This window comes from Protopterus annectens, chromosome 8.part1 (genome assembly GCF_019279795.1).
Source record: "Protopterus annectens isolate FY-2018-M chromosome 8.part1, PAN1.0, whole genome shotgun sequence".
In the NCBI taxonomy this organism is placed as follows: domain Eukaryota; kingdom Metazoa; phylum Chordata; order Ceratodontiformes; family Protopteridae; genus Protopterus; species Protopterus annectens.
Genome location: NC_056742.1, coordinates 367,401,224 through 367,428,889, shown reverse-complemented (window position 1 = coordinate 367,428,889; position 27,666 = coordinate 367,401,224). Strand labels below are relative to the sequence as shown.

Sequence of the window (27,666 nt, the reverse complement as noted above, 5' to 3'; positions counted from 1 at the left end):
GATAATATCCAAAGGCTACTACAGCAGTGAGGATGATGAACATCTAATGTTTATTTTTTCCTCTCCATCCTCTGAGATAGAAGATTGGGTTACGCCTTTTTATTTCATTCTGTAATTTCAGAATTAGACAGTTTTGGTGTTAATGCAGGCTAGTTAAGCCTATTACACTAACTTAGCACTTATGTGCTGGCTTATTGCAACCAGTATCAGAAGTACCTGTACATGTCTTCAGGAATGGAGAAAATGAATGCAGATCTTGCCATGTACTATTTATTACACTGGTTACAAGTTCTTCTCATCCAAAGACAGATCAAAAAATGAGACTACCAATGGTTAGCATGACAGTACTGACTGCTGTTATTTCACAGGTGGTGAGAAGGTGGCTGTTTTTAGTGTGAAAACAGATAGAGGAGATTATAGCTTCTGGATGCATAAAGTGTCATATAGCATTTGATAATATTGAGAACTTTGCCTGTCCAACGACACACCACTCTACATTAAATGTTTTGTTTCTTTGTAAAAAAAGGTGACAAAACTCCATAGTGGATTATGACAGATTTGTGAAAGTCACCTTTGTAAGTGTTTGCCTGGACATAAACTTGGCTGTCATTAGTGCACTGGAAAAATGAAGTGTGACACCATTACAGAAATGTCCTTCTTTTCTAAGAAAGATATGATTCCTGCCTTGCAATTTCACTTTAAAAGTCTGTTCTGCATTTTTCTTACATGTGTGGCCTTATCAGGGTTTATCTACCATTCAGAAGTCATCTTAAAATTCCTCCCTGATCCTTTGTCAAATCCCTGAAGTGGAGATGCATATTGCTTTCTGCATTAAAAAAATAATAAAAATATAAAATATATATTTTTTCTTTTTCATTTTTTTGCTGGCTTGAACATACTACAGAAACAATAATCCATATCATAGCGGATTCTTTAGTAAACAATGAATTGAATGTGAATCCACTAAAATGACATTTACCTAACACAGATGCACTTATCAAAGGAGTGATGAGGTCTGAAAAAACTGCACGAGTGACACAGGGCAAATGTCAGAATGGAAAAGAAAATGCCTTCTGAACAAAACATTTAATAAAAAGAAGTTGTGTACTTCTATAACTTTCCATGTTTGTTGTCCATCTCGCCTACATTCTTGCTGGATGGGTTCGAAGCCAATTCTCGGCTCTGACTTGGCCGATACTAAAGCTCGAGAGCTTTAACTCTCTCGAGGCTAACCCCTATCTCATGGTGCCTCACAGCAATTCCCCAGATCCTGTTTGCAAGAAATTAATATGTACATAATAGCCAGTAAACTATCAATAACTATGCACATACAGACAGAACACTGTGCATTACTATCCATGCCAGGTGGACAGAAAACTACAACCAGGTCAGACAGCATAATGTACAGTCCACCAGTTCCTCCAGGAAACAGGAAGGGGGAAGGAGGGTGGGATGCAAGAATGTAAGCGAGATGGACTACTGACATGGAACGTTATGGTAAGTACATAACTTCTTTATGTTATGTAATCCTAGCTCACCGTAATTCTGGCTGGATGGGACAGCGTCCCTACCACCTTTATCCTGGGGGGCTCAAGTGAAGAGACTCTTCAGCACAGTGGACCCAAAGGATGACCTGTCCCAGGAGGCCAAATCCAATTTGTATTGAGAGACAAAGGTATGAGGTCTTAACCAAGTAGCTGCTGCACAAATGGTATCAATTGGGAGCCTAGAACTAAAGGCATATGAAGTTGATACTGCTCTTGGTTGAATGGCCTTTTACTTTGGCTGGTAATTGTTTGCCAGCAGCACTGTAAGCAAATGAAATGCAGTCTGAAAGTCATTTAGACAGGGTGACCTTAGAAATAGGCAAACTTTTATTTTTGTCTGAAAAGGAAATAAATAATTGGTCTAATTTTCTAAATTCTTTAGTCCTGTGCAGATAAAACCCGAGAATTCTGTGGACGTCCAATTGGTGTAGTCTGTATTCTGATTTATTAGTATGATTTGGGAAGAAAACTGAAAGTTCAATAGTTGTGTTGAGATTATGCTCTGAACATACCTTAGGAAGAAAGGAAGGATTAGTTCTAAGTGAGACTCTATCCTTGTGGAAAACAATGTAAGGAGGTCGAATGGTGAGGGCTTGCAATTCTGAAACTCTCCTAGCAGAAGTTATAGCCACTAAGAACAATGTTTTCCAAGACAATAATTTCAGAGCTGATGAAGACGAGGGTTCAAAGGGGGAAGAAATTAAAGATGTAAGGACTAGGTTTAGGTCCCAGGGCTCCAGTGGTTGTCTGATTGGAGGTCTGAGAAGAAGGACTCCTTTCAAAAAGGTTTTGCATAAAGAGTGGGACATGATTGGATTTCCCATGTAGCCAAAATGGTAATTTGAGCTGGCAGCTAACTGAACTCTAACAGTAGTAGCTGCAGCTCCTTCATGAAAAATGGATGCCAGGAAGGACAGGATAGACTTTATAGGAGCTGAGTAGGGATATATGCCTTGGTTAGCTGCCCAAATGGAGAACCTTTTCCATTTGCTGGAATACAATTTCCTTGTGGCAGGTTTGTGTGAAGAAATCAGAATGTGTTTGACTGTAGGGGAAAGGGAAACACACCAGGCTATTCGTGGAACTGGAGCAACCATGCTGTCAATTTCAGGGTTTGGACAGTACGATGGAACTGCCCTGACTGATGAGTCAGGAGGTCTGGAGATGGTTCCAGAATCCATGGTTCCTCCAAGAAATAGGGCCACAGGAAGGGGAACCAGACTTGGCAAGGCCAGTAAGGAGCAATGAGGATCAGGGTACTCTTCAACAGTTTTGCTTTCTGAATCACTTTTGGAATGAGAGGAAAAGGTGGAAAAGCAAAAAGGAGTCCCGGAGGCCATCCCTGGGTGACGTCCCCAGATGGGGAATAAGGGCAAAGTAGCTGCTGCATTTGGTGTTCATGTACGAGGCGAATAGGTCACAGCGAGGCTGGCCCCATTTGCGAAAACTCTCTTTCACAACTTCTGAATTCAGGGACCACTCATGAGGCATCAGAATTACTCGACTGAGTTTGTCTGCTATCAGATTGGACTCACCCGGGATGTGCATTGCTACCAGAAAGCATTGAGTGTCCATCGCCCATTTCCATACTCTTAAAGCTTCTCGACAAAGTGGGTAAGATTTGGTTCCCCCTTGGTTGTTTATGTACCACACTACAGACATGTCTGATTGAATCGCAATTGTCCCTGTGGGAAGAGAACTGTGAAGTGCTTGCAACGCATATAGCACCATTCTCATCTCCAGAACATTCATGGGCAAGTGGTTCTCGTGATCCTGCCAAGTACCTTGGACCATCATTCACAGATAATGCCCCCCCATCCTATCTGTGAAGCATCCATGTTCAAAACTGTATTTTCTTCAGGGGGAGCAAGTGGGCGACCTAAATGAAGTTGATTCGTATGTAACCACCATGTTAGATCCTTCTTGCAGGAGTTTGTGATGAGTATTTGGTGAGACAGGGGGAGATCCTGCATTGACCACGGGGCAAATAGTAGCCACTGAAGTACTTTCATGTGTAGACAGGCTAGGGGAACTGAGAGAATGGTGGAAATCATAGTCCCTAGGACCTGAAGGACTATCCTGGCCTGTACTTTGTCTCTCTTCAGCAAGAATGTGACTTGGTCGTGTAATGATTGTATCCTTTCTGGTGTCAGTTTTGCTGTCATGGTGGTTGAGTCTATTTCTGAACCTAAGAGTACAATGTGCTACGATGAAGATAAGGCTGATTTTTTTAGGTTTATTGTAATGCCTAATCTGGCACACAAGGATAGAGTCTTGTCCCTGGTTCTGATTAGTTGATGCTTGGTGGTAGCAGTGAGGAGCCAGTCATCTAGGTACGGAAACACCTGGAATCCTTGACGTCTCAGGTGAGCCATTACCATTGCCATGCATTTGGTGAACACTCTGGGGGCTGTAGTGAGGCCAAAGGGCAGTGTTCAAGATTGAAAATGACTGGCTCCCAGCCGAAAGCATAAGTGTCTTCTGGAGTGCCTGTCCATTTTGATGTGGTAGTACACGTCCTGAAGATCTACTGAGCATATCCAATTGTCTTTCCTGATAAAGGGAAATATTGACTGCAGAGTGATCATTTGGAACTTTGATTTCTTTACAGACTTGTTGAGTTTGCTGAGATCTAGAATTGATCTCCAGTCCCCTGTCTTTTTTGGAACTAAAAAGAATTGTGAGTAAGTTCCGGATCCTATGTGCTCTGTGGGGACTTCTTGGATGACTTTTTTTTGCGGCAATGAGATGACCTCTGATGTTGCATGGTCTAGTTGAATGGGTGGCACATCTGGTAGAGACCAGTTTACCGGGGGATCGGAAACAAAGGGAATCAGTTAGCCTCTGGATATTGTGGTTTGTACCCAACGATCTTGGGAAATGCTTAGCCAGGCACCTGGGTACAGTGAAAAACGACCCCCGACTGCCTCCAGAGATGGACAGTCGGGCAACCCCTCAGGGGTGATGGAAGGGAAGATCAGAGAAAGTTTCTCTATCTCCCTGATGTTGTGCACCTCCTCTGCCGCGAGGATGGCACCTTCAGTTATATCCTCCCCCTCTGCCTCTTAGGGGAGGGTTGACCTTGTGCCTGAGGGAAACCTTTAAATGCCACTGAAGAGAAGGTACACTTTCCATACCTATCCATCATCCTGGACTCCTTATTAGGAGGATGGATATCAGAAGATGTCTCGGACAACTCCTTTTTCATGGCTGCTGCTATCACCATAGCATCAACAGGAACTCCCTTAGAATGAAAGGACTTATCTTCTGGAGCAGTCATAAATTTGTTTGGCCTCCTCAGGACAGGCTCCATGGTGTCCTGGGAGATCCAGGCTTTCCGGGATATGACCCCCAAGAGCTGGTCATAAGGCGGTGTCACCCAGGAGGTGGAAGGTCGGGAACCAAAGGCCTCAAAGGTACACTGATTCATCCTCAGTAGGGCTAGAGGTCTTCCAATCGCCCCTCTGTCTAAGGATTTCAAGGATGTCAGAAAAGGAGACATCCTCAGAGGGGGGGATCTAGGGGACCCTTCTGACTCATCCAAATCAGTGTCTGACATGACAGACTCAGGTGACTCAATGTACTTCCTCTTACAAAGTCTCTTCTGAGGACGCTCTCCAGTGGGATAATCTGGGAAGGTCTTGGAAGAGGGGACCCCTCCAATGGGGGCTGTTTTAGTCTCTGATTCCCGATGCTGAGGGGGTGGCGGGGGAGAAGAGGTTGCTGCTGGCTGCTGGTAGGACATTGGGTCCAAAGGCAAGGCTTTGGCATTGGACAAAGCTTTCTCTATTGCTTTGAAGGCCTTTCCACCCCGCTCCGAAGATGACGTCCGTTCCAAGGAGATGGAAGGTCGGCTCCAAGCAGGAGGGACAGGTTCCGAAGCAGATGTGGGAACCAAGCTCAGTCGAGCCAAAGCACCGAGAGGGAGGGTTGGTTCAAAAGAAAAAAACAGGGTGACTATCCCTCTCGGAGTCGACTCAAGAGCATCGGCTCCCAGATCCCGTGGCTCCAGACTGAGATGCTGAGGATAGAGTTATTGGTACCGAGGAAGCAGGAAGAATTCTTGGAACCAAAGGATACAACATAGAAGAACCTGAAGTGTTTGGCTCCAAGAGCGAAGCAGTAGGAGCAATGGTCTGTAAATGGGGTGGCTCCGAAGCCTTTGGGTCTGGAAGGGCTAACTTTTTAGCCAGAGCCAGGCCACAGAGCAACCTCTTCACCACCCGCTCAATGTCCTCATCTGAAAACATCCTGGAGGAATGGGTGGAGACAGAAGGAGATCTCCTCCTTTCTAATATAGGAGACCTCAACTTTAGTGAAACAGGGTCGATAACTGGTGAGTGTCTCGATACCGAAGGCTGCCTCAGCACCGAAGAAACCGATGGCACTGAGACAGAAGAAGTGGAATTGGAGCCAGAACTCCTTGGCTCTGTCGCTTTAGACTTTTTAGATGGCTCCGAAGCTGGAACCGAAGATTTTCTCTTCACAGTTTTGGGAGCTGTCTGACCAAGTTCCAGCTGTTCCTGGAAGGAACTAGTCATAAGACCCCTGTCTATTAATTTACATTTCCTCTCATTAAGAACCCTAGTACTGAAGGCATGACAAAAGGTACATTGTTCTTGTAAGTGAGCCTGTCCCAGACAGTACACACAGCTAGTGTGACTGTCAGTCAATGACATCTTTTGTGAACACGTCATATTTTTTGAACCCCGACAGGCGGTGTTCCTTATGTTCTCTGTCTTTCTCTTTGGACATTCTGACAAGAAAACAAGGCTAACAACAATTTGCAATAACAACAACACTGACTATAACGATCAGTAAAGTTATGAAGAGAAGAAAAAACATTTTTTTTTTTAAACTAGCACTCAGAGAGGAAAGGCCCTCTAATTTAAATGGGCAACTACAGCCCTCTAACTAAAATGGGCCATACAATCCTAAAAAGGTGGAATAGAGGATCAAGCACTCAATAACACTCACACAGGTAAAAACTAACTATTAAAGGTAAAAAGTGGAGAAAAAGGACGAAAAATACCAAGATTTATCACAAATTCTTCTACTTAGCCAAGGAGCTAGTAAGGAGACAACCTTGATGCTTTCGCGGCAAATGAGATCTGGGGAATTGCCGTAAGGCACCATGGGATAGGGGTTAGCCTAGAGCCAGTAAAAGCTCTCGAGCTTTAGTATCAGCTGAGTCAGAGCCGAAAATCTGCTCTGAACCCATCCAGCAAGAATTACGGCGAGATAAGACTGCATAACATGTTTTGTACTTATGAAGATCTGTTCTGCAGTGGAAAAGAACTGCACAGTAAAAGCAGATCATACCACTATGGACCAAATGAAGTGTCAAAGTAACACTGGTATAAATTGGCATGAAAGAAGTAACAGATAAAACCCTAAAGACAGACACCTAAAGCAGCTTAAGTCCTAATATATGATCTGCTGCAAATGATGCATCAAAGTATGAGTTATGTGTTTATCTATAGCTTACTTTATAATTTTTTTAATTATGCACAATACTGACAAAGTGTTATCAATTAACCTTACCTTTCATGACATTTTCTTTAAAATGGGATAGTGACTTCTGAGATGTATGCAAAGAGGAAGAGAAAATGTCTTTGGTATCAGATTTATCTTTTTCTTTTATTTCTGGTTGACTTATGTTATATTTAATTTTGTAAGCCGAATCCACTAGGTTCTCTGCATGAAAACTAGTTTCATTTGTGCTACTGCATGTAACACTGATTGCAACTTTATCAGCCTCAGAAATATATCCTTCTTGTGGGTCTGTCTCCATTAGAAACTCTTCATGTGCTTCCATGGCTTCATTAACAAATTTCTGAATTTTCTGCTGAGTATCAGTATGCTCAGAATCAGCTGAAGTCGCTGCTTTTGCTGCATTAGTATTTACTGTGCCTTCTAGATATTTTTTGCCTGCAAGAAACAAAAAAATAGTAAAAGATGTGTTAATTTCTCTTCCTTCATTCCTTTCTCATCCTTATATCATACTCACCAAAAAGTAGGTATAAAGCTTAACCACACACTGCAAAAATACAAACTGTGATTCAAAGATTGCTGAAGTTTTCACAGTAATTACATTATCTTTGAGAGCAGTCTTTGTTTAGTATGCAGTCGTTGGGACAGTACCACTTACACTATCAGTATTCAACTTCAGAAGTCTTGCAGTACTGCTCCTCAGGGGCCACTGAGCTTTCAAAACTTGGAACACCTAAAAGTGACAAAAATGGATACCCTTGACACAATCTTTAGTTCTTTCTATAGCATTCTGCAAAGATTAAGATTAATATCAGTCTAGAGGTAGAGTAATACTACTGGGTACACTTGAGGGCACCAACCATTCCTCTCAACAGACCAAAAGTTTACAAAATACTCGTGTTTTGGTCTGCTCCTCATAAAACTTATGGTTTTCTGGCATATCATTAAGGATTGAAGTCACTAAATAACAACAGACATTTAACTTTCAGATTTTATATCCTTCAGAAAATGCAAGGTAATACCCTTTCTTTACCATTTCTAAAATCAACACGTGAATCATCCAAGCCACACTTTGCATTCTTCTAAAGCAGGAAGTAAGAAGACACAAATTCTTCAAGAGTCAGAAAGGCAGAGTGCCTTTGCTGTTTGAAAGAACTGCACAGCAAAAAAGAAAATATAGGTAAATAAAGTGGTTCCATTATGGAGATGGGAAAGCTACTGAGGACTGAATTAAAAAAAAGACCTCCATGCTAAACAAAAGTCACGTACTTACCATAATGATAGAGCTGCATGACCATGGTCCTTCTTCAATACCATTAGGATATAGAGTACTATTCATAGCCATTGATGTGCAGCGGAGCAGGGCTAGTGTGCAGTATACCTGTGTATTAAAGCCCTGAATGATTTATAAAGATTTGTACACAACAGGCCATGACCACATATGTGATCTTGCTACACTGTGTAAGCAGTACTCTCCATACATGGAGTACATATGCAGAAAACCACCACCCCAAGCATGAATGTATGCAATTCAACAAGCCAGCATCACCACAGTACCAGTGTACCCTAAGGGTAACCATACCTCTCAACTATCCAGATTTTCGCAGAATCTCCAGATTTTTCCTCATATTTTTTGTCTGTTCATTATAAAATTTGTGCTTTTTTAGCAAGTCACTGAGGACTGAAGTCACTAAATAATAACATACATTTGAATTTCAGACTTCATATTCTTCAGAAAATGCATGCTAACATAAATACTGTCATTGTAGCAACTTTCAAAGTTTATAAAAGTACTATTTAAAATCTGTTCCTATTATTGGGCCTTTGTCCCCCATTATTTTGGGCTTTGCCTAGATTTCTTGCTCCAAGAGATTGAGAGGTGTATGGGTAAACTATGGGAAAACAACTGCATACTCCACAGTACTGCTGCACTTGTAAAGCTCTGTAAGTCCTCCTTCCCTGCTACTGTATTGATCAGCATTCAATAATGAACAATATATTACCAATGTAAAAAAAAACACGCATTTGTTGCACAGCAGGGGAAATCCCTATTAGCAATGGAGCTCTCTACAGTGGCACGGCAGATAGTTTTATCGCCTCACTACAAGAGGTTCCCTGATTTGATTCTTTGCTGGGTTGCCTTGTGTGTGGAGTCTGCATGTCCTCCCTGTGTTTGCATGGGATTCCTCTGGGTGCTTTGGATTCTTCCCACATCCCAAAGACATGCAGTAGGTGGAATGGATACTCTAAATTGGTCATAGGTGCAAGTGTGTGTTTTTTTTGTGTGTGTGTGTGTGTGTGTGTGTGTGTGTGTGTGTGTGTGTGTGTGTGTGCCAGTGTTTGGTATGGGAGAACTACAACTGCAGGGCTAGCCAACTGGTGGTATAAAACTTGACTGCAGATGACTGATACTGTTAAACTGATGCCATGACCCCATATGTAAACAATGGGAAAAGGGGTTTGTAGATGTATGGATGGATGAATGGAGCTCACTACACTATAGGAAAACCTGCTACCTTACACAAGCTAGTCCTGCTCTCAACATAGTGATGGCAGAGAGCAGAGGACTACCTAGTGCCCCTAAAAAGTTCTTCTGATTTGACAGGTTATAGGATTATACTTCACACAGTGTGCTCATGTTTGTTGATTTTTTTTAAACTATAACAAACAGTTGCTTCAGTTTATGCCACACATGGAGAACTATAGTGCTCAGGTTTGACTGCATTTAAAAATGGCAGTATGCATTAAAGAGCAATCATGATAATTTGATCAAGCCCCTTTACACTTTTGCTTGGGGGTGGCTGCCCCCTTTGATGTGTCCCAGCTATTCTACTGGTACAAAGCTCTCACCAAGGGTTGCTTGCACTGCACTAGATTCCCTCAGTATCATGCTATGCTAATGATCCCCAGTCTGCTTTCATGCCTAGAGAGTGAAACAGCTTTATGATGCAAGACAGATGACCACAGCACAGCAGTCATAGGCAGCTTAGTAAGGTATACTAGACCTTATTAAGATCTGGTATACCTTACTAAGCTGCCTCTCACTGCTGCACTGTGTGGTATTGTCTTGTTGCATGGTGCTTTCCTCCATCCTGAGCAAAGAAGTACCTAGTATACAATGCTGTGCTACATGACATGCTCCTGTGTGCTATTCAAGAAACAAGATGTGTGCTGTCTTCTGCCATGATCAACCACAACTCATGTCTATGAATTGCAGAGGTTCACATAAGCATACTAGAGATAGTGAACACCAGTAGTGTAGCTAGGGCAGGGTGAGAGGGGCAGCTGCCCTGGGTGCAAAGTGTTGGGGGGGTCAGGATCAACCATCCATCATCCCAATCGTTCTTTAGTACGATACCGGGTTTTTGCATTTGCTGTCATGCCTGGGCGCTGAAGCACTGTGTGTGGTCTAAACTGTAGCAAGCAGTGTGCTACACTTTAAAAATGAAAATACTTTTTTCCATAACTAAATCTCTAAAACTTAAGCGCTGCAGCACTCCATGCAGGTAAGGTATAAACTGTGTTTTTTTTTTTTTTTATCTTCATTTGAGGAGCTGAGGGTGGTGGTGCGCTATTTTGTGGGAAAAGCTCAGAGTGCTGGTTGAGCCAACTATGCTTCTGGTGCACACTATGCTTGTCTATAAATCTTAGCATTAGTAGACAGATTTTTATCAGCTTGGTTTGTGAGACCTTACCAGATTGTAACTCCTCTCCCTTATCAATAACTCTCCATGTTCCTCACTAATTTTGCAGGTTCATAATGCACCGCTCAAAAGCAAAGCACAAATGAAATCAAATATACAAACAGAAAGCCTGCACATCAGGAATGTTCCTTAAAACCTCATCTGCCTAAGGCGTGGGGAAGAGGGTGGATATGCCAAAAAAGATCGACCATGATCATTCAGATCTACTATGATGGTAAGTAAACTACTTTTGTATGTGACATGAAATGGTCGTCCTGCTTCAGTACCATTAAGATGAGCTCCAGGCTTCTTCTTCTGGCAATATGAAAGCATACCTCACATAACTGTGGCTCCAAAGGAAAACCTAGACCTCAAGATCACATCCACTTTGTAGTGTCTTGCAAATATTTTCAGAGACATGCAGGTTGCAGAAGTAGGATGCATTTTCTAAAATGGTTCTAATGGAGGCAATGCTCCAGTCCAATGTGCTGTAGGCATAATGGGCAAATTCTTGTTGCACTTTGTACAACAATATATTCTGAAAACAACATGGACAGGGTGATTTTGGAGCCAAATTTCTTAGAAACATTAAAAACAAATAATCGAAGATCTTTTCTAACTGATTTTGTCCTATCCACACAGAAATTAGACTGCTTATGCACAACTATATAAAGCAATATATTCTCCCTTCTGTTGGCTTAGTTTAGAAAAACACAAACAGGATAACTGATTCAAGTCTGACTCACTGACTAATGTGGGTATAAATGTAGGACTTGTTTGTAAGGTTACTATAGCCTAACAAATTACCTGGTAAAGAGGTTCGTCACAAATGGCCTTACATTGTGAAATTCTTCTTCAGGAAATAACTGCCAAAAAAAAGAAAGAGAAAGAGAGAGAGACAGAGAGCTTTCCAAGATGGTTACTTTAAGTCAGCCATAGAAGCTGGTTTAAATTGAGATATTGTTAATTTTTCCACATAAAAAGTTAAGTCACAAGGGGATTGTAAGTGCTTGAAAGGAGTATGTCATGGAATGTAGCACTAAAAAATTGCTACACAAACCTTGAAGAAAGCCACTGAGAAGTTGTGAAATCCTTGACTGAAATTAGAAATAGCAGAGAGAGAGAGAGAGATGGACTTTTATAGATGAGTAGTTATGGTCTGTATCAATAATTTGGCAGAAGTAATCTAAGGTGGCTGGTACAGGTGCTGAAAAGGGAGCCAGTCCCTTAGAGGTAACCCAGAAAGAAAAACGCATCTACTTACTTACTATTACTTAATAATTTCTTGTATAGATGCAATATGCACCCCGCCCCATGTATACAAGAACATTATTAAAGGGCAGTCAATGTGTATCCTTAGGTTAAATGATGGTGATATCAGATTTAACAATGATTTGGATAATCTTCAAAACAGATTTGTTGAAGTGTGACTACAAACCTACTGAGATTAATAAAACTGTAGAACAGGTTAAAATGCTGAGACACACTATGGCCAAACCCTATTTTTCTGCCTCAGTAATGCATGATGCTGATGGATCCACTACCCATGGGCATGATAGTTCATTTGTACCAATGAATGTACATTATTCTACTGACATAGACATTATTAGGCAGGCAGTCAACAAGAATTATTTTATCCTTCTTTCTGATGAAAAGATAAGAAATGTGGTTGGTGATAGACCTAGATTTCTGTATAAAAATAAGAAAAATCTGAAACGGCTTTTGTGTTTTGTTAACATGGAGGGATTCCAATGTAAAGATGGGACTTCACCCTGTGTCAAATGTAATCACTGCCATGTGTTATTAAGTAATTCTAGTTTTTGTCACCCAGTTACTAAAGAATGGTTTGAATTCAATATTTCTGACAATTGTAATACTTTGCATGTAGTTTATCTTGCTTTGTGCAGTAACTGCACTTCTTTCTACGTTGGCAAGCCTGTTTGTCCACTGCATGAGCATATAAGGGAGCACTTGAATGCTATTAGGAATAAGGATTCTGAAAGAAGTGCCTTAGCTAAGAATGTCATTGAAAAAGGACATGATCATTGTTTTGGTTTTATGGTAATTAGCACTTTGAATACGAATCCACATCTGGGTGATCTTAATAACTTTTTGGAACAGTGCGAGACAAGATGGACTATAAGACTACATGCAGACAAGCCCCCTGGACTTAATACAAATGTTCCTCTTAAACCCTACTTACAGCACATTCACTTAGGATTTATTTTTGTATACATACTTATATATTTATTTAATGGTCTTATTTATTTTTTGAATGTATATTATGTCAGGATGATTATTCTGTGTTATTGTTTGTATCCATCTACAATGAATTTTATTTATTCATGATGTTTTTAGGCTGACTGGATTACTGGATGATATAATAAATGATGTGGGACTATTTAAAGTATAGTATTGTGATTTTAAATGGTCTCATGAAGCACCTTAGAGTGGGTGCAAAAGTGGTTACCAATTAAGTGTTTGTATGGTTTATCTGCCTTGTTTCGTCTACACACTTTATATTTTTTCTTTTGCCTTTGGGTGTTTGCTCGTGTTTTAGGATGTTTATACATTGAGGCTTACCATTTTATTTGCTAAGCAGTATATTCTCCCTTCTGTTGGCATAGTTTAGAAAAACACAAACAGGAAACTGATTCACATCTGACTCAAAGATTAATGTGGGTATAAAAGCAGGACTTCTAATGTGGGTATAAAAGTAGGACTTGTGTGTAAGGTTACTATAGCCTAACAAATGACCTGGTAAAGAGGTTTGACACACATGACCTTACATTTTGAAATTCTTCTTGCAGAAATAACTGCCCAAAAAAAAAAAAGAAAGTGAAAGAGAAAGAGAGCTTTCCAAGATATTTACTTCAAGTCAGCCGTAGAAGCTGGTTTGAATGGAGGTAGTGTTCATTTTTCCAGCATAAAAATATGTCACAAGGGGATGGTAGGTGCTTGAAAGGAGTATGACATGGAATGTAGTACTGAAAGATGCTATACAGACCTTGAAAGCCATGGAGAAGTTGTGGAATCCTTGACTGAAATTACAAATAGCAGTGAGAGATGGAATTTTATAGATGAGTAGTTATGGTCTGTGTCAGTAATTTGGCAGAAGTAATCTAAGATGGCTGGCACACGTGCTGAAAAGGGAGCCAGTCCCTTAGAGATAACCCAAAAAGAAAACCGCATCTACTTACTCCTGTATGCTTTTCTTGTATAAGGCCTCTGGGCAAGGCCCTGGGTGAGTAAGTGGTGTCTCTGGCCATCCATGGAAGAGGAGTATCCATACAATAAGCTTGAGGTAGAGAACATCCAGATACATCTTGCATAATGGCTAAATTAGCAGAGTTCTGACTTTAGAAACTGAGGATCCTCCAGAAGGTGAGGCCAAAGCATTGGGAATCTATGCTTGTTGAGGCCAAAAGGGGGAAGGCATAAGAATGACTATGGACTCTGTCTATCTTTGTGAATAATGCTGAGTGTATGGGGGAATGGAGGAAAAGTATATACCAGTCCTAAAAGCCATTTCTTTATAATAGTTTGCTTGGGCTACTTTCCCAGAGGAGGAACACGTAGTAGAAGCTGTTGCATTTGCTGTTGGTTGAACTACAAATAGGTCTAAACAAGGATGCTCCCAACGATGGAAATGCTTCCATGTGACTGACAAACTAAGGGACCAAGCAAGCAGTATCTTGTTTACAAGGGATTTGCTTCCCCATGAATATGGGTGGTTATAAGCAAATCATTAGTTGTCCTCATGTCTTCCTGAAACAAGAGATGTACCACACCTCACTCATATTGTTGGTGTGGATGGTAGCTACACTCTCAGGGAAGAACTCTTGGAAGACCTGCAGAGACAGGAAGGATGCCTTCATCTCCACAAAATGTAAGTGCTGACAGGTCTCCAACCATAGCCAGGCAACTTAGACTGTCTGCCACCCCACAGAACACCAGGGAATCTACAGGTCATCCTCTCACACTATTTGTAGAATTTCTTCAAATTTGTGATCCTCCAGGGATTTTGTTTGTTTTGCATCTCATAGATCTCCACTGCAAGTATCTGGTGTATAAATGCCAAAGGGAATAGATATGCCACTCTTGCATGTGTTTTCTACATTTCTTGGTGGATATGGCTCTGAGGAAGAAGAAGAAAAAGATGCAGTAGTACAGCCAGTCCTGCTGATGTGATCTTGCTTATGGCTATCTAATATATCCTGAAGGCAGGAAGATCAGGAATCAGCAGAAGCAAATAGGAAGAGAACCTGGGAATGACACGACAGGTGTAGCAAGTGCTATGCTATAAAGGACTTTTTTATGGGCTTTTTTTTTTTTAGCTTGAATTTATTTATAATGCAGATTGTAATCTGTTTCTATCACAGATGTCTATATGCCATACATTTTTAGATGCCAGTTGGCTTCTATGGGACACTACAGTTAAAAATTATAAGGGCTTTGCTAGGTATGATAACTCCAATTATTTTGGAATTACTTTTACATGCACTTGTAACTTGTTTACTCTGCTTTATTGGGGGATGTAACTCTTAGTAAATTGTTTGATGCTACACGTAGCATTATTTTGTATAGGAAGTCATTTAACAAAAATACATATTTGCATGCCACAAGTTGTCATCTGCTCATATCATTGCCAATGTTCCTTACTCTCAGCTTTTAATAATTAGATAGATTGTAAGTGATGACATCTTATTACAGACAGAGGTATAAAATATGGCCAATAGGCTTAATAAGAGGGGTTATAACCCTATTAAGGAATCAATAAATCAAGCCACTGTGAAGCCCAGTTCCAGTTGCTAGAATATCAGCAAAGGACATATTGACACCAATATTTTTTGTTACCTTCTGTAGTAATACTTTTTCCTTTAAAAGACTAGTACAGAAACATGGCATTTATTGAGCACAGACATTTTTTTCCGGATAGTGTACCTTTTTCTGTATTTTGTTTATAAGAGTAAAAGTATGGAGAAGAATTTTTCCCATTTCTTGGAAAAAAGGTATAAAATCTGCTGGTAGATTTCACTCCAAGGGGACATTTCCTTGTATAAACTGTAATTTTTGTTCAGCAGTTTGTACAACAAAATATTTCACCTCATAGAATACTAGTAAGGATTATGAAATTTATTTTATTTCTAGTACTACAGATTTGATTTATAAGGCAGCATGTAACTGTCACTCCTATTTATGTCTGACAAACAAAGGAGTTGGAAGCAAAGGCTATTGCTACATCTTAGCATTATCAGATGCAAATATGACAGGAACACTTTGTAAAAAACATGCTTTAACATATTACAGCAAAGTTTTTGATTATTGGTTTGGACGTTAATAAATAAATAAAAAATCATAGTTTTAAGTGGGGTGAAGTTTTCAATAAAAAGGAAAGGCTTTGGGTAATTAATGTCAGTACTTTATATACACCAGGACTAAATGAACATTTATGATGATATGTTTATATATGCTATTGTGCCTTTTCATTTATTGTGATGCAAAAGTACTGGCTATTACTTATGACATACTGTTTATACATGCTATTGTATTTATTATTGGGTTTTTATTGTAATGTATAAGATTTGCTGCACTGGCAGTGCTATTTTTTTTATAATTGTTTTGGCACTGTTCCTTTAAAACTTTTTGCTTGTGTCATTCCCATTGCTATTTAATGGATGGTTCTTGACTATTTGATTTATATGAGGACTGAAGAGGCCATTTATTGTGTAGAAACCATTGTCTGCTTTAATATTTGGGCTGTGGATTTTTTTTTGTATGGATTGCCCTAATAAAGGCAAGAAAACTGGGTGCTGGTGTTGGACTTTTCTTTTTGTTTTTGGTACTTTTGCTCCATGCAACTGGAGTTCTGTGAAGTCTCTATACACGTGTGTGTGTGTGTGTGTGTGTGTGTGTGTGTGTGTGTGTGTGTATATATATATATATATATATATATATATATATATATATAGGGTCCCCTTCAAATGGTCAACATTTCAGAAAGCTGAAGACCATATGGCCGAGACCATATGATAGACTTTTGAAATGTCGACCATGCGGAAAGGGCATCTCCGTACAGTGCTGAATGGAAATATTTCAATCTTCCGCACTGCAGTGCGATCTCAGAGTTGGTATATTTAATTTTCTAGGGGGGAGCAATGTTTAGGTTAGTGATTGTTGCTTTTTTCTTTACATGATCAACATTTCAAAAGTTGATCATATGGTCTCAGCCATATGGTCTTCGGCTTTCTGAAATGTCAACCATGCAAAGTAGATCCATATATGTGTGTGTGTGTGTGTGTGTGTGTGTGTGTGTGTGTGTGTGTGTGTGTGTGTGTGTGTGTATATATATATATATATATATATATATATATATATATATATATATATAAATATAAAATGTATTTATTTATTTATTGTCATTTGTTAATTGGGTTTTCCCAACTGAGCCAGGGGCCCAGTTTCAGTGGAGACCCGATGAAAAAAGCTCCAAACATAGTTACAGTTATACATGAGTGAACAAAATTGCAATACATCTATTTACAAGAACAAAATTACAATAGAATCTATTTACAAGAACTAATACATAAAATGAAACCCTCTGTTTTATACAGTTATGAACTTGTTACAGCAGTACAAATAAAATAACAGCAAAATAACCCATATGCAAAACAGCTTTCAAGAACCAAATTAAAGGTATACTGTATTTGTGTCATTAGAAAAGAAAAATAATAAGAGTAAGAAATGGAAAAAGGAAGAAAACTGTTAGAAATCAGGTCGGAGCTTGACAAGGACAGGACCAGGTCTTTTGTAGGTATTATTTAAGTTCTAGTTTGAATTTGTACTGGTGGGGGATACTTCTTATACTGAGAGGAAGAGAGTTCCAGGTGTGAGCTACTGAGTATATGTATAGGGACTTTCCAATATTTTTAAATGGTTTGTAGATGTCCAGAAGATGTTTGTCAGTTGTACGAAGTTGACGTCAGTGGTTATATTGAGAAACAATATTAGAGATGGAGGGGCAGGAAGTGGGGTTATACAGGATGGAGTATGTAATATGTAATTGTGGAAGAAGTTGTTTGGAGAATTCAGGCCATTGTAGTGACGTAAGGGTGAGGAGGCAATGGTGGGATTTATAAGGGAAACTGGAGGCAAATCTAGCTATCTTATTATATGTTTGCTCTAATATGGAAAGAAATGATGACTGAAGGTCAGTAAGGACAGGAGCTGCATACAGAAGACAGAGTAAGAGGAGAGACAGGGCTAGGAAGAGTTTAGTGGAGGGTGATATATACATATATGTGTGTGTGTGTGTGTGTGTGTGTGTGTGTGTGTGTGTATTTTTTTACAAACTCATATTGTTTACTTTTGCAGTAGCGTTAGCTATATGGATAGATTACCATAGTTTAGAACAACTGGAAATCTGCAGGTGGAAGGAGAAGGGTCCAGGAGACCTTGAAGAATGGTTCTAGCAAAGTCTAATCTAGATTTGGAGAAGGAATCAAGCTTGTAGTGAGACCAAGTTACTACTTCTACAATATTTCTAGAGTTCAACCTTTTCCAAACAGACATAGATGAAGCCAAAGCCCTGGTAGATTGTGCCTTGATCCTGCCTAGATAGAATAGTTTTCTCGAGGTGGAAATAATAAGAGATAACAGCCTGAGACAGATATTTGGAAAAAGTTTTGGCACAAGTTGTCCCTTCTTCTTACCTTCACAAGAAATGAACAATGGATCAAAGGATTTGAAAGATTTTGTTCTGTCAAGATAGTACCCAAATTGTCTGTGGACATCCAAGGTATGAAGTATCCTTTCTCCTTCATTTTTGGGTTTAGGAAAGAACAAAGGGATATGGATAATTGGATTAATGTAAACATGGATACCAATTTAGGCATAAAAGAAGGATTAGATCAAGAAAATCCTATCTCTGTAGAAAATGAGATATTGCTGACCCACTATATGAGCTTGCATCCCAGATACTCTTCATGTAGTAGTCAGAGCAAGCAACAAAACTGTTTTTCATGTTAAAAAACTAAAGTCAGCCAGATGAGTTAGTTCAAATGGAGCAAGTATTAGAATCTTTAATACACAATTAAGATCCCAAGGAGGAGCTACCTGTTTTCCTGGAGGTTTGTTATGCAAAACTCCTTTCAAAAACATTTTGACATGGAAATGCCTTTAAAGAGGGGGATCCATGGGCAGAAATGCTTAAATGGCCAATAAATAAACCTTAATAGAAGTGTAAGATAGGCCATTGGAAAGTAACTCAAGCAGATATTACAAAACCAGAGAAACACTATCCCTGAATAGGTGCTGGTTATGTTAGCACCAATTAGAAAACCTTTTCTATTTGCTAATATACGATTTTCTAGTAGCAGGCTTTCTTGCCTCCATTAGTACCTATTGCACATCCTCTGTAAACAGCTGCCTAAAAGGTATAAAGACTGTAGGATCCAGGCAGTCAGTAGAAGTTGTCTGGGGTCAGCATTTATCAAACACCACTGTGCTTGTGTGAGTAGATCCAGTCGGTGAGGAACCTTGTGGTAATGGCCCCTGACAAGTTCTAAAAGATGGGAGAACCACTGTTGTCTGGGCAAGAAGGAAGTCACCACAATGATCTTTGGGGAATTCCTTTTGAATCTTCATAAGTACCCTAGGTATCGGTGGAAAAGTATAGAGCAACATTCCTGTTCAAGGAAAAGAAAATACATCTGTCTTCCCAGGCCTCCTTCTATGAAGTCCTGGAGCAGGATTTTGTCAGCTGATATTCAGCAAGCAGGCAAAAATGTCTACTTGAGAAACTCCCCAAAGATACATCAAATCTTGGAAGACCACTGATCTTGTTTCCATTTGTGAGGGTTTGTCTTGTTCCTTCTCAGCTTGTCTGCCACACAGTTTTGCTCTGACAGAATGTAGGAAATCCCTAGAGTGAGACTGTGCTGTAAAGCTACATGCTAACACAGTTAGTTTGGATAGGGGGCAAGACCTGGTACAGCTTTGCTTGTTTATTTACCAAATCACTGTGATATTGTTTGTAACAACTTGCAGTGGTCCTGACAACCAAAGGTAATGCACAGAGTTGAATGCCTTGATAAGGGCAAGCATTTCTTTTACATTAAGTATTTGTGCCTGTCCTTGATGTCCCAAATACCTTGTACATTTATCCCACTTGACACTGCTCCCCAAGCAAAGTCAAAGACATCTGTGGTGATTGACTGCTTTGGTGCAGGAGGGGAGACCTGGATTCAGGGTATTTGATGTCTCCACCAAGTGGCTTCTGTTCTCATAAATCCCAAAACTGGAATCTAAAAAGATGAGTGCTGATACTGGGACCAAAGAGACTTCAGATATTACTGTATCTTTCTCATGTGGAGTCTTTCCAGAAATATCATGAAAATCACAGATGCTATGAGATGCAGGATCCTGAGATACTCCTTTGTCATGACGAAAGACCGGGTAGGAAACCCTAGAATAGATCTAAATATAGATGTATTGTTTCCTGTCAGAGAAAACCTCTTTATAGTGAGATGTCTAGCAGACACCCCAGGAACACAATCCGATGTGAAGGAGTCAAAAAAAGACATGAGTGTTCTCTTGGAATCCCAGCCTGCATAGGAGATCTCTCATTCAAGTGAGAGATTCCTGAAGTACTGTGAAAGATTGCAAAGATATGCAGGTCATCTAAGTATGGAAAAATGTGGGCACAGTGTATTCTGTAATGTGCTATAACTGGAGCTAGACACTTCATGAACACATTCGGAGTAATGAATAGCCCAAATTGTAAGGCAGAGGACTGATAATGTGATCCATACACAAAAAACCCTAAGAAACATCTGCAGTCTGGATGAATAGAAATGTGATAAGCATTTTTTTAAAATCTAAGGTTACCAAAAACCTCAAATGAGGAAGAAGTGGTAAAAGATTGTGAGGTGAAAGCATTTTCAACTTGGGCACAATCACAAACTGGTTTCTAGAACTGGTCTCCAGGCATTTTCTTTTTCACCAGAAACATTCTTGAATAAAACATCTTCCCAATGGGCAGGAAATGCTTCTATTATCCCATGAGAAAGCATGTGCTGTAAGACAGGAAGGAACAAAGGGTTTGGTTTGGTGGATCTGGAATAATTCTCTGGAAAGGAGGGATTTCTTCCACTGCCATCTGCACCCCCTTATTGAAGGTGAGATAATAAAAATTCAGACTTTCTTGATGGAATAAGGAACTGCTAAGTGTGTGTGTGTGTGTGCATTGTGGGGGAAAAGGTTCCTTACTTGGTCATTCTGACTTTTTTTGACTGTTCCTGCTTCCTTTTTTTTTTTTTTTAACTTCCCTGCAATTGTTTTTTAAATCTCTGTTTACCTGCATTTTGCTGAGACTGTTTTGTTTATTGCCAAAACTGGATAAGGGAGAAGAAATTCCCTTGGAAAATGTACAGAAGGGCTTTCCTGTATCAGCTTAACACTCTCATCACATTTTTGATAACCCCTGCAACAGAGGGACCAAAAACTAATCCCTATCCGAAGGTGAATTTAAAATCTAATTTTTACATCCTCTAGGAGATTTTGAGAATGCAACCAGGGAAACCTCCAACATACTACCACTGACATCAGCCCTATATGTAGCATCTACAGTGTCATAAACACACTTTAAAAAAGTGAGTAGTGACCACGGAAATAGAAAAAAAGTACCAATTTCACTATTAAACATTGATTATAAAACATTCATGGCTATATATGCAGCTAAATTACAACTAATTCTGCCATATATGATTAATGATCAAACTGTATTTATATTAAATAGGAATACTTATGATAACATTAAAAGAGTATTAGCTTTAATAGAGTTAGCTAAAAATAAAAAAGATTGATGTTAAGTTTGGACATAAATTGTGCTTTTGACTCAGTTAATTGGAAATATTTATTTTTGGTTTTAGAGTAATATAATTTCTCTAATCAGTTTTTACAACTTATAAATTTGCTTTACGAGAATTTCTTTTCATACATAAAAATAGGTACCTATACATCAGAGTTTATTTCAATAACTAAAGGAACAAAACAGGGCTGCCCTTCATCTCCATTATTATTTACTTTAATTACAGAACCACTTGAAAATTACTTGAGGTCAAGAATGGATATCAATGGTATGCAGATTAATGATAAATTAAATTCTAAAATATTGCTTGCAGATGACATTCTTTTAACTTTAAACAATGATAAAAACTGTCCTAGGGCAGTATTTAATGCAATAGATATATTTCAGAAGAAATCTGGGCTTACTTTTAATGACAATAAAACAAAAATATTACTTATAAATACCAATATTAATGGTATGGAAAAAAGATTTTCTAGGTATGTAACAAATTATAATTATTCTTCTTCTTCTTTCGGCTTTTTCCCGGTTAGGGATCGCCACAGTGGATCACCTGTCTGCTCATGATTGGCAGTGGAGTTTTATAGTGTTGAGTTGCCAGCCCGGCACCCAACCTTCCACAGAAGGCACACACACTCATGCATTCACTCCTAGGGCCAATTTAGAGTGTCCAATCCACCTACAGCATGTCTTTGGGATGTGGGAGGAAACCGGAGGAAACCCACGTGGCCACAGGGAGGACATGCAGACTCCACACAGAAGAAACTCCAGCCGAGGATTGAATCAGAGAACCTCTTGCTGTGAGGTGGCAATGCTAACTGCTGCACCACTGCGGCCACCCATGTAACAAATTATAATAAAATCACTTATTTAGGAATAATTTTAACAGATAATATTAAAATACAATTGTAGAAAATTATTCTAGCAATTTCACAACTATTAAAAGTCTTGTCAATAAATGGAACAAGTTTCAGTTTTCTTTAGAAGAGAGACTTTCTCTAGTAAAGATGAATATTCTGCCAAAAATTTTATATATTTAACTCAATCTCTTTCATCACCTCTTTCTAGAAAAAAATATAAAAGAATTCAATTATCTGATTCTGAATTTTTTTTGTGGTACCCTAATAAACCTAGGTTAGGATTAGAACACCATGGTAGAGGCTGACCTATGGGTGGGATAGGTATGCCTGACATAGAACGATATACATTTTCCTCTATCATTAAAACATTTTCCTTGTGGTTAAATAATTATAATGCTAAATGGAAAGACATACATGACATTTGCATGGAATCAAATAAAATAAAATATACTCCGAAAAAATTTAATAATAAGTAATAATTTCTTATGGGTGTCAAAAGATTACATACTAGAAAATAGAAATATTGTGACCAATTCTTCATATCTCTCTTTACTGTTAACTTTTAAACAATTTATTTATAACAATCCTGAATATAAGGCATGGCTTTATTTATATTTCTTATAGCTTATACACAAAATAATATATGTACTTTTGATTTACACAAAATGAATAAACCTAAGGATAATAATTTGGTATACTGGAGTCAATTGATGTGGGAGAAAAATTACAATCCTTAGAATTTGTATTTACTAAATTTAATTTAAACAAAGACATGGGGTTAGATGTCCAGAATTGTAGATCATTTATTGAAAATACAATTAATTTAATGCAACTTTCAATAAAAAATTCTATCCCTAAATTCACTGATTGCTTAATTTTATTATCACACCAGAAAACAATGCAAAAAGGATTACTATCAAAGATATACAAGATTATCTGCTATTCGAAAGAAAGTTTTAAAGAAAATTACTGGGAGTATTTTAAAATTATAAATAATTATTATACAAATAAATAAGATATAAAACACATGCTGACAATCAAATCTCACTATTACTTCTATAAAGTGGAAACTGTTTACATGGAAGTTTATGCACAGAACATTTATAACCCCACATAGAGTGGAATTAATGTATTAGAAAAAAGTAATATGTTGGAGATGTAAAATAAATACCAAAGCAGATTGGCAGCATGTTTTTGACTGTAAAATTATTAAACCATTCTGGGATGATATTTTTTTACAGTTGTTATTTAATGACAAATTCACTTTATCTAAATCATTGATTTTATTCAATACACCAATACCTGTTTGTGTAAAGAGAGTGAATTACCCTCTACATTGCAGCATTGTATCTATTGTGAGAAAAATAATTAAAAAGAACTGGAAGAATGAACAAACTCCATAGATGAAAGAATTCATAAATACTGCAACCAATGTTTGTCATTAGGAACTCTTAACAATCAGGATGAGAACTAATAGAATTACCACTTCTCATAACACTTGGATGAAACTTAATGAACTATTGAATAAATAGTCACAACCCTGTTAACAACAAAGACTTTATTTTTAATTTCTTTTTATACATCATGAATGTTCAGAATGTTAATTATATAGTAGGGACCTCTGTAAATAGTTTTCATTTTACTTTATATTGTTTGTTTAGATAGTTTTTTTTTATTAAAAAATTGTCATTTACTTGTTATAATTAATAAACATATTTTAACAAAAAAAGAAATAGAAGAAATTAATCCACACAAAGTAAATGTTTCCTCACCTGAAGGGACTACCGACAAAACATTCCTCATATTTTCACAATTAATCAGAGTAAACTTTGAACCTAACTATTCAAAATTCTAAAATTAAAGTTGAAGAAGCATATTCTGCTCCCCAAACTTACCAACTGTTTTACCATTTTTGTCAGAAGGGGAAGAATTAAAATCAACAAATTGCTTAGCAGCAGTTGGACTGGCTAGAGATACAGCTGCTGGGTTAGGTTTGGGATGAGTGTAAGAACTTTGAAATACAGAAGAACTTTGCATATTCTATCTGCTTTTATAGGTGTAGCAGGCTGGCTGTTAGGGAAACCATAGGCTATGACAAACACATTATCCAATGCTGGCAGCACTGGGGGAAAGAAGGAGGATCTGGAAATTCCAGTTGTAATATTTCATATTATTCTCTGAGGGATGGAGAAACCTCAGTGTTCTTCCACTGAAAATGCTGGCACATTGTGGAAGCAGTCTCAGAAAAACAGAATCAATGACAGGGAGATTTAGATAGCATGCTGTTCTCTGAATATAAATCAGAATACTTGGGAGCAAAACCTGTATCAGTTCCAACACATTCCTCTACATAATCAGTTTCTTGAATCTCTTCAGAAAAAGAGGAATCCCTTTTTCTCTTACCAGAAACCACCTGATAAGAAGGGTCAGTAGCCTGTACAAGAACCTGAGCCAGACTTAGTAAACTGCTCCCATTCAGTGAAACTGGAGAAGAAGATATAGGTTTAGTTTTATATTTCTTTATGACTGGAAAATCAGGGTAAACAGGATTTTTAATGCCAATAACTGCTTCCCCAGGGATACACACAACATTTTGGTTAAGCAGGGGCATTTTCCCTGCCTCTTCTTCCAAACACCTTCAAAAGTGGCTTTCCCTTGACCACTAAGGGATTCCCAACAGCTGCAGAGGATGTAGCTAACACCCAGTCCATAGTAGCTGTATGGGCACCACCTGCGGGATCCAGGAAAAAGATGAGTGGTCTAAGGAACCAGCTTTAGCCTCAGCAGAGTCACTCTCATGTGGCTGAGGCAAATTTCCACATAAAAATCATTTTAGAATGTTTACATCAACTTTTAAGCTTCCAAACACAAAGGTGTGTTCCTGTTCAAAAGTACAGCAGTCACATGACAGTTAATAATACATATTCCTAGTTTAGAAAGTACTTTCCCACACAGGAAGTTAAATTTAAACATTAAAAATATGTGGTAGGTTTTATCCCAAAGGGGACTTATCTGCTCAGCAACAGAACAGCACAGCTGAAACCCAGAGAGGAGTACTCTCTTTAGCAGCAGGAAAACTCTGAAAGGCTTGGTGCCCAAACCTGTCTTTTTACTCACCTAAGCTTGAGCTAACTAATGGTTTGGACATGTGACAGTTGCCCTGAAGCTTTTATATCCTATCCAGGATATAACTTATATAGTTTAGGCCACTGCAGCAGAAATCTATATAAAGGACACTTTTCCCTTGAAAAAAGGGAAATCATGCCAACAATGGTCCAAGCAGGCCCACTCTGAATAGCCTAGCAAAAATGCTATAAGAGAAGATTAAGAAGTACTCAGATCATAAATACAATTGCCAGTAGTTCATAAGATGAGAAAAAGGGGTATAGCTAGTGTTTCATAGGATCATAGCAGCTACAAGGCAAGTGAGCCATGAGGCCACTTCTGTCTTGCCAATACCCACCCTTAAGCCATGCCTCTCTTTTCAAGGTGTTACAGGTCAGTCATATGTGAGGTAAATTTGTAAATACCCATAAAGTTGTCCAGCTCATTTTTAAAGACAGACGGTATGTCACACTGCTTAATTTGGAGAATGAGTTAGTTCCACAGAGAGGGTAGATGCTGAGTGACAAATCTGTCCTTCCTAGTCTTATTTATTTGTTGTAATACATTTAGGTGTCTGGCTCTAGTTTTATCTGCACTATTTCATTTATTGATGTATAAGAGTTCTCAGACTTTGGGGTCATTTATAGCCATACAGGCAAGGCACAAGTCAATCCTAAGGAGTTTATATAAAACAGAGTATGGAGACAAAGCCTCTACTCTTTTCTGGTAAATGTTTGAAGACCCTCATGTTTTTAGTTACAAAGCTCTGTGGTCCCTCCAAGTTCTTGATATGCTTACTAGTGTGCATCCCAAAGAGGTGTTGTACTCAGTGATGAGTCAAATCAGTGCAGAATGCAAGGAGGTGAGGAATTCTTTGGATATGGAAGATAAATTTTTATCTGTAAAGTTGTACAAGTCAAAAGAATTTTATATGTACACACAGCCTATCTAGATCTCGCCAAGGCTTTCAACACCATCCCCCATTCTGGAATTATAGACAAACTCACTAAACTAGGTATAAATCCCTATGTCACAAGATGGGTTGCCAACTGGCTCACTGACCAAACCCATGCTGTGAAAGTAGCAGACTCTAAATCCAACTTCAGACCAGTGACAAGTGGAGTACCACAGGGTTCAGTCCTAGGTCCTCTCCTGTTTGTATCTACCTCTGAAGTACAGGCTAACACACAAGGTCTTTGGCTAACAAAGTTCACAGATGACTGCAAATTAGGAGCCATAATCAAATCTCCTAACAATGTGGACATCCTACAAAAGGGCCTCACTGAGACAGATGCCTGGTGTCAAAGCCATGGCCTCAAGCTCAATGACAAAAAGTGCATTGTCATCCCTTTTGGTAAAAACTCTGTACCCATGACCTACCACATAGGCAGTAGTCTACTTAACACCGAAAGTGTGATAAGGGACCTTGGGACACAGGTGGACAGTAGTCTCTCCTTTGATAATCACATTGCCACAGTAGTCAGGAAATCCTTCTACATGGCACACCTCATAACAAAAGGTTTCTCATCCAGGAAAAAAGAGGTAATTTTTCCCCTCTATTCATCACTCATTAGACCCATTATAGAGTACAATGCTCCTTTTGGTATGTACCTCACAAGACATCCACAACAACTGGAAAGGCCACAGAAATACCTCACAAAGAGGATTACCGGCCTCAAGCAGATGCCCTACACAGACAGTCTCAAAAAAACTCCAGCTTTACTCGTCGCATATCGCTTACTCAGAGGCAATCTCTGCCTAACATACAAAGCTATGTCAAATGCAGAGCTGTTGGACATGCTCCACGTAAATAAATCCTAATCCCTCCGAGCTACACACTCTAGGGACCTAAACCTTGTCACCACAATAAACAGAACATGCTGGAGGGATAGATTCCTATCTCAGAGACTTCCTATACTCTGGAACAAACTACCTATCTATATCAAACAAAGCTCCTCATTAGCACTCTTCATGAAAAATCTTGATGGGAGATAGGAAATTCACCCTGGGGATCACTTTTGTGGCTCTGCTTGACAGGGGCACAGGAAAATAATTTTCTTGCGTGGCAAAAGCCAGGGTACCATTTGCCTAGGCTTATATAGGCCCTAGGG

At 38.9% G+C, this 27,666-nt stretch overlaps 1 protein-coding gene across 3 annotated transcripts in view; it reads right to left on the bottom strand.

Annotated features, from left to right (window-relative positions):
• DNAAF1 (dynein axonemal assembly factor 1) overlaps positions 1-27,666 on the bottom strand; it is a 1,332,504-nt gene that overhangs the window by 380,391 nt on the left and 924,447 nt on the right. For all 3 annotated transcript variants that reach the window (XM_044081943.1, XM_044081945.1, XM_044081944.1), the window contains one exon: positions 7,092-7,478. In XM_044081943.1, coding sequence (XP_043937878.1) covers positions 7,092-7,478 — 387 coding nt within the window. The remainder of the gene's footprint in view (positions 1-7,091; positions 7,479-27,666) is intronic.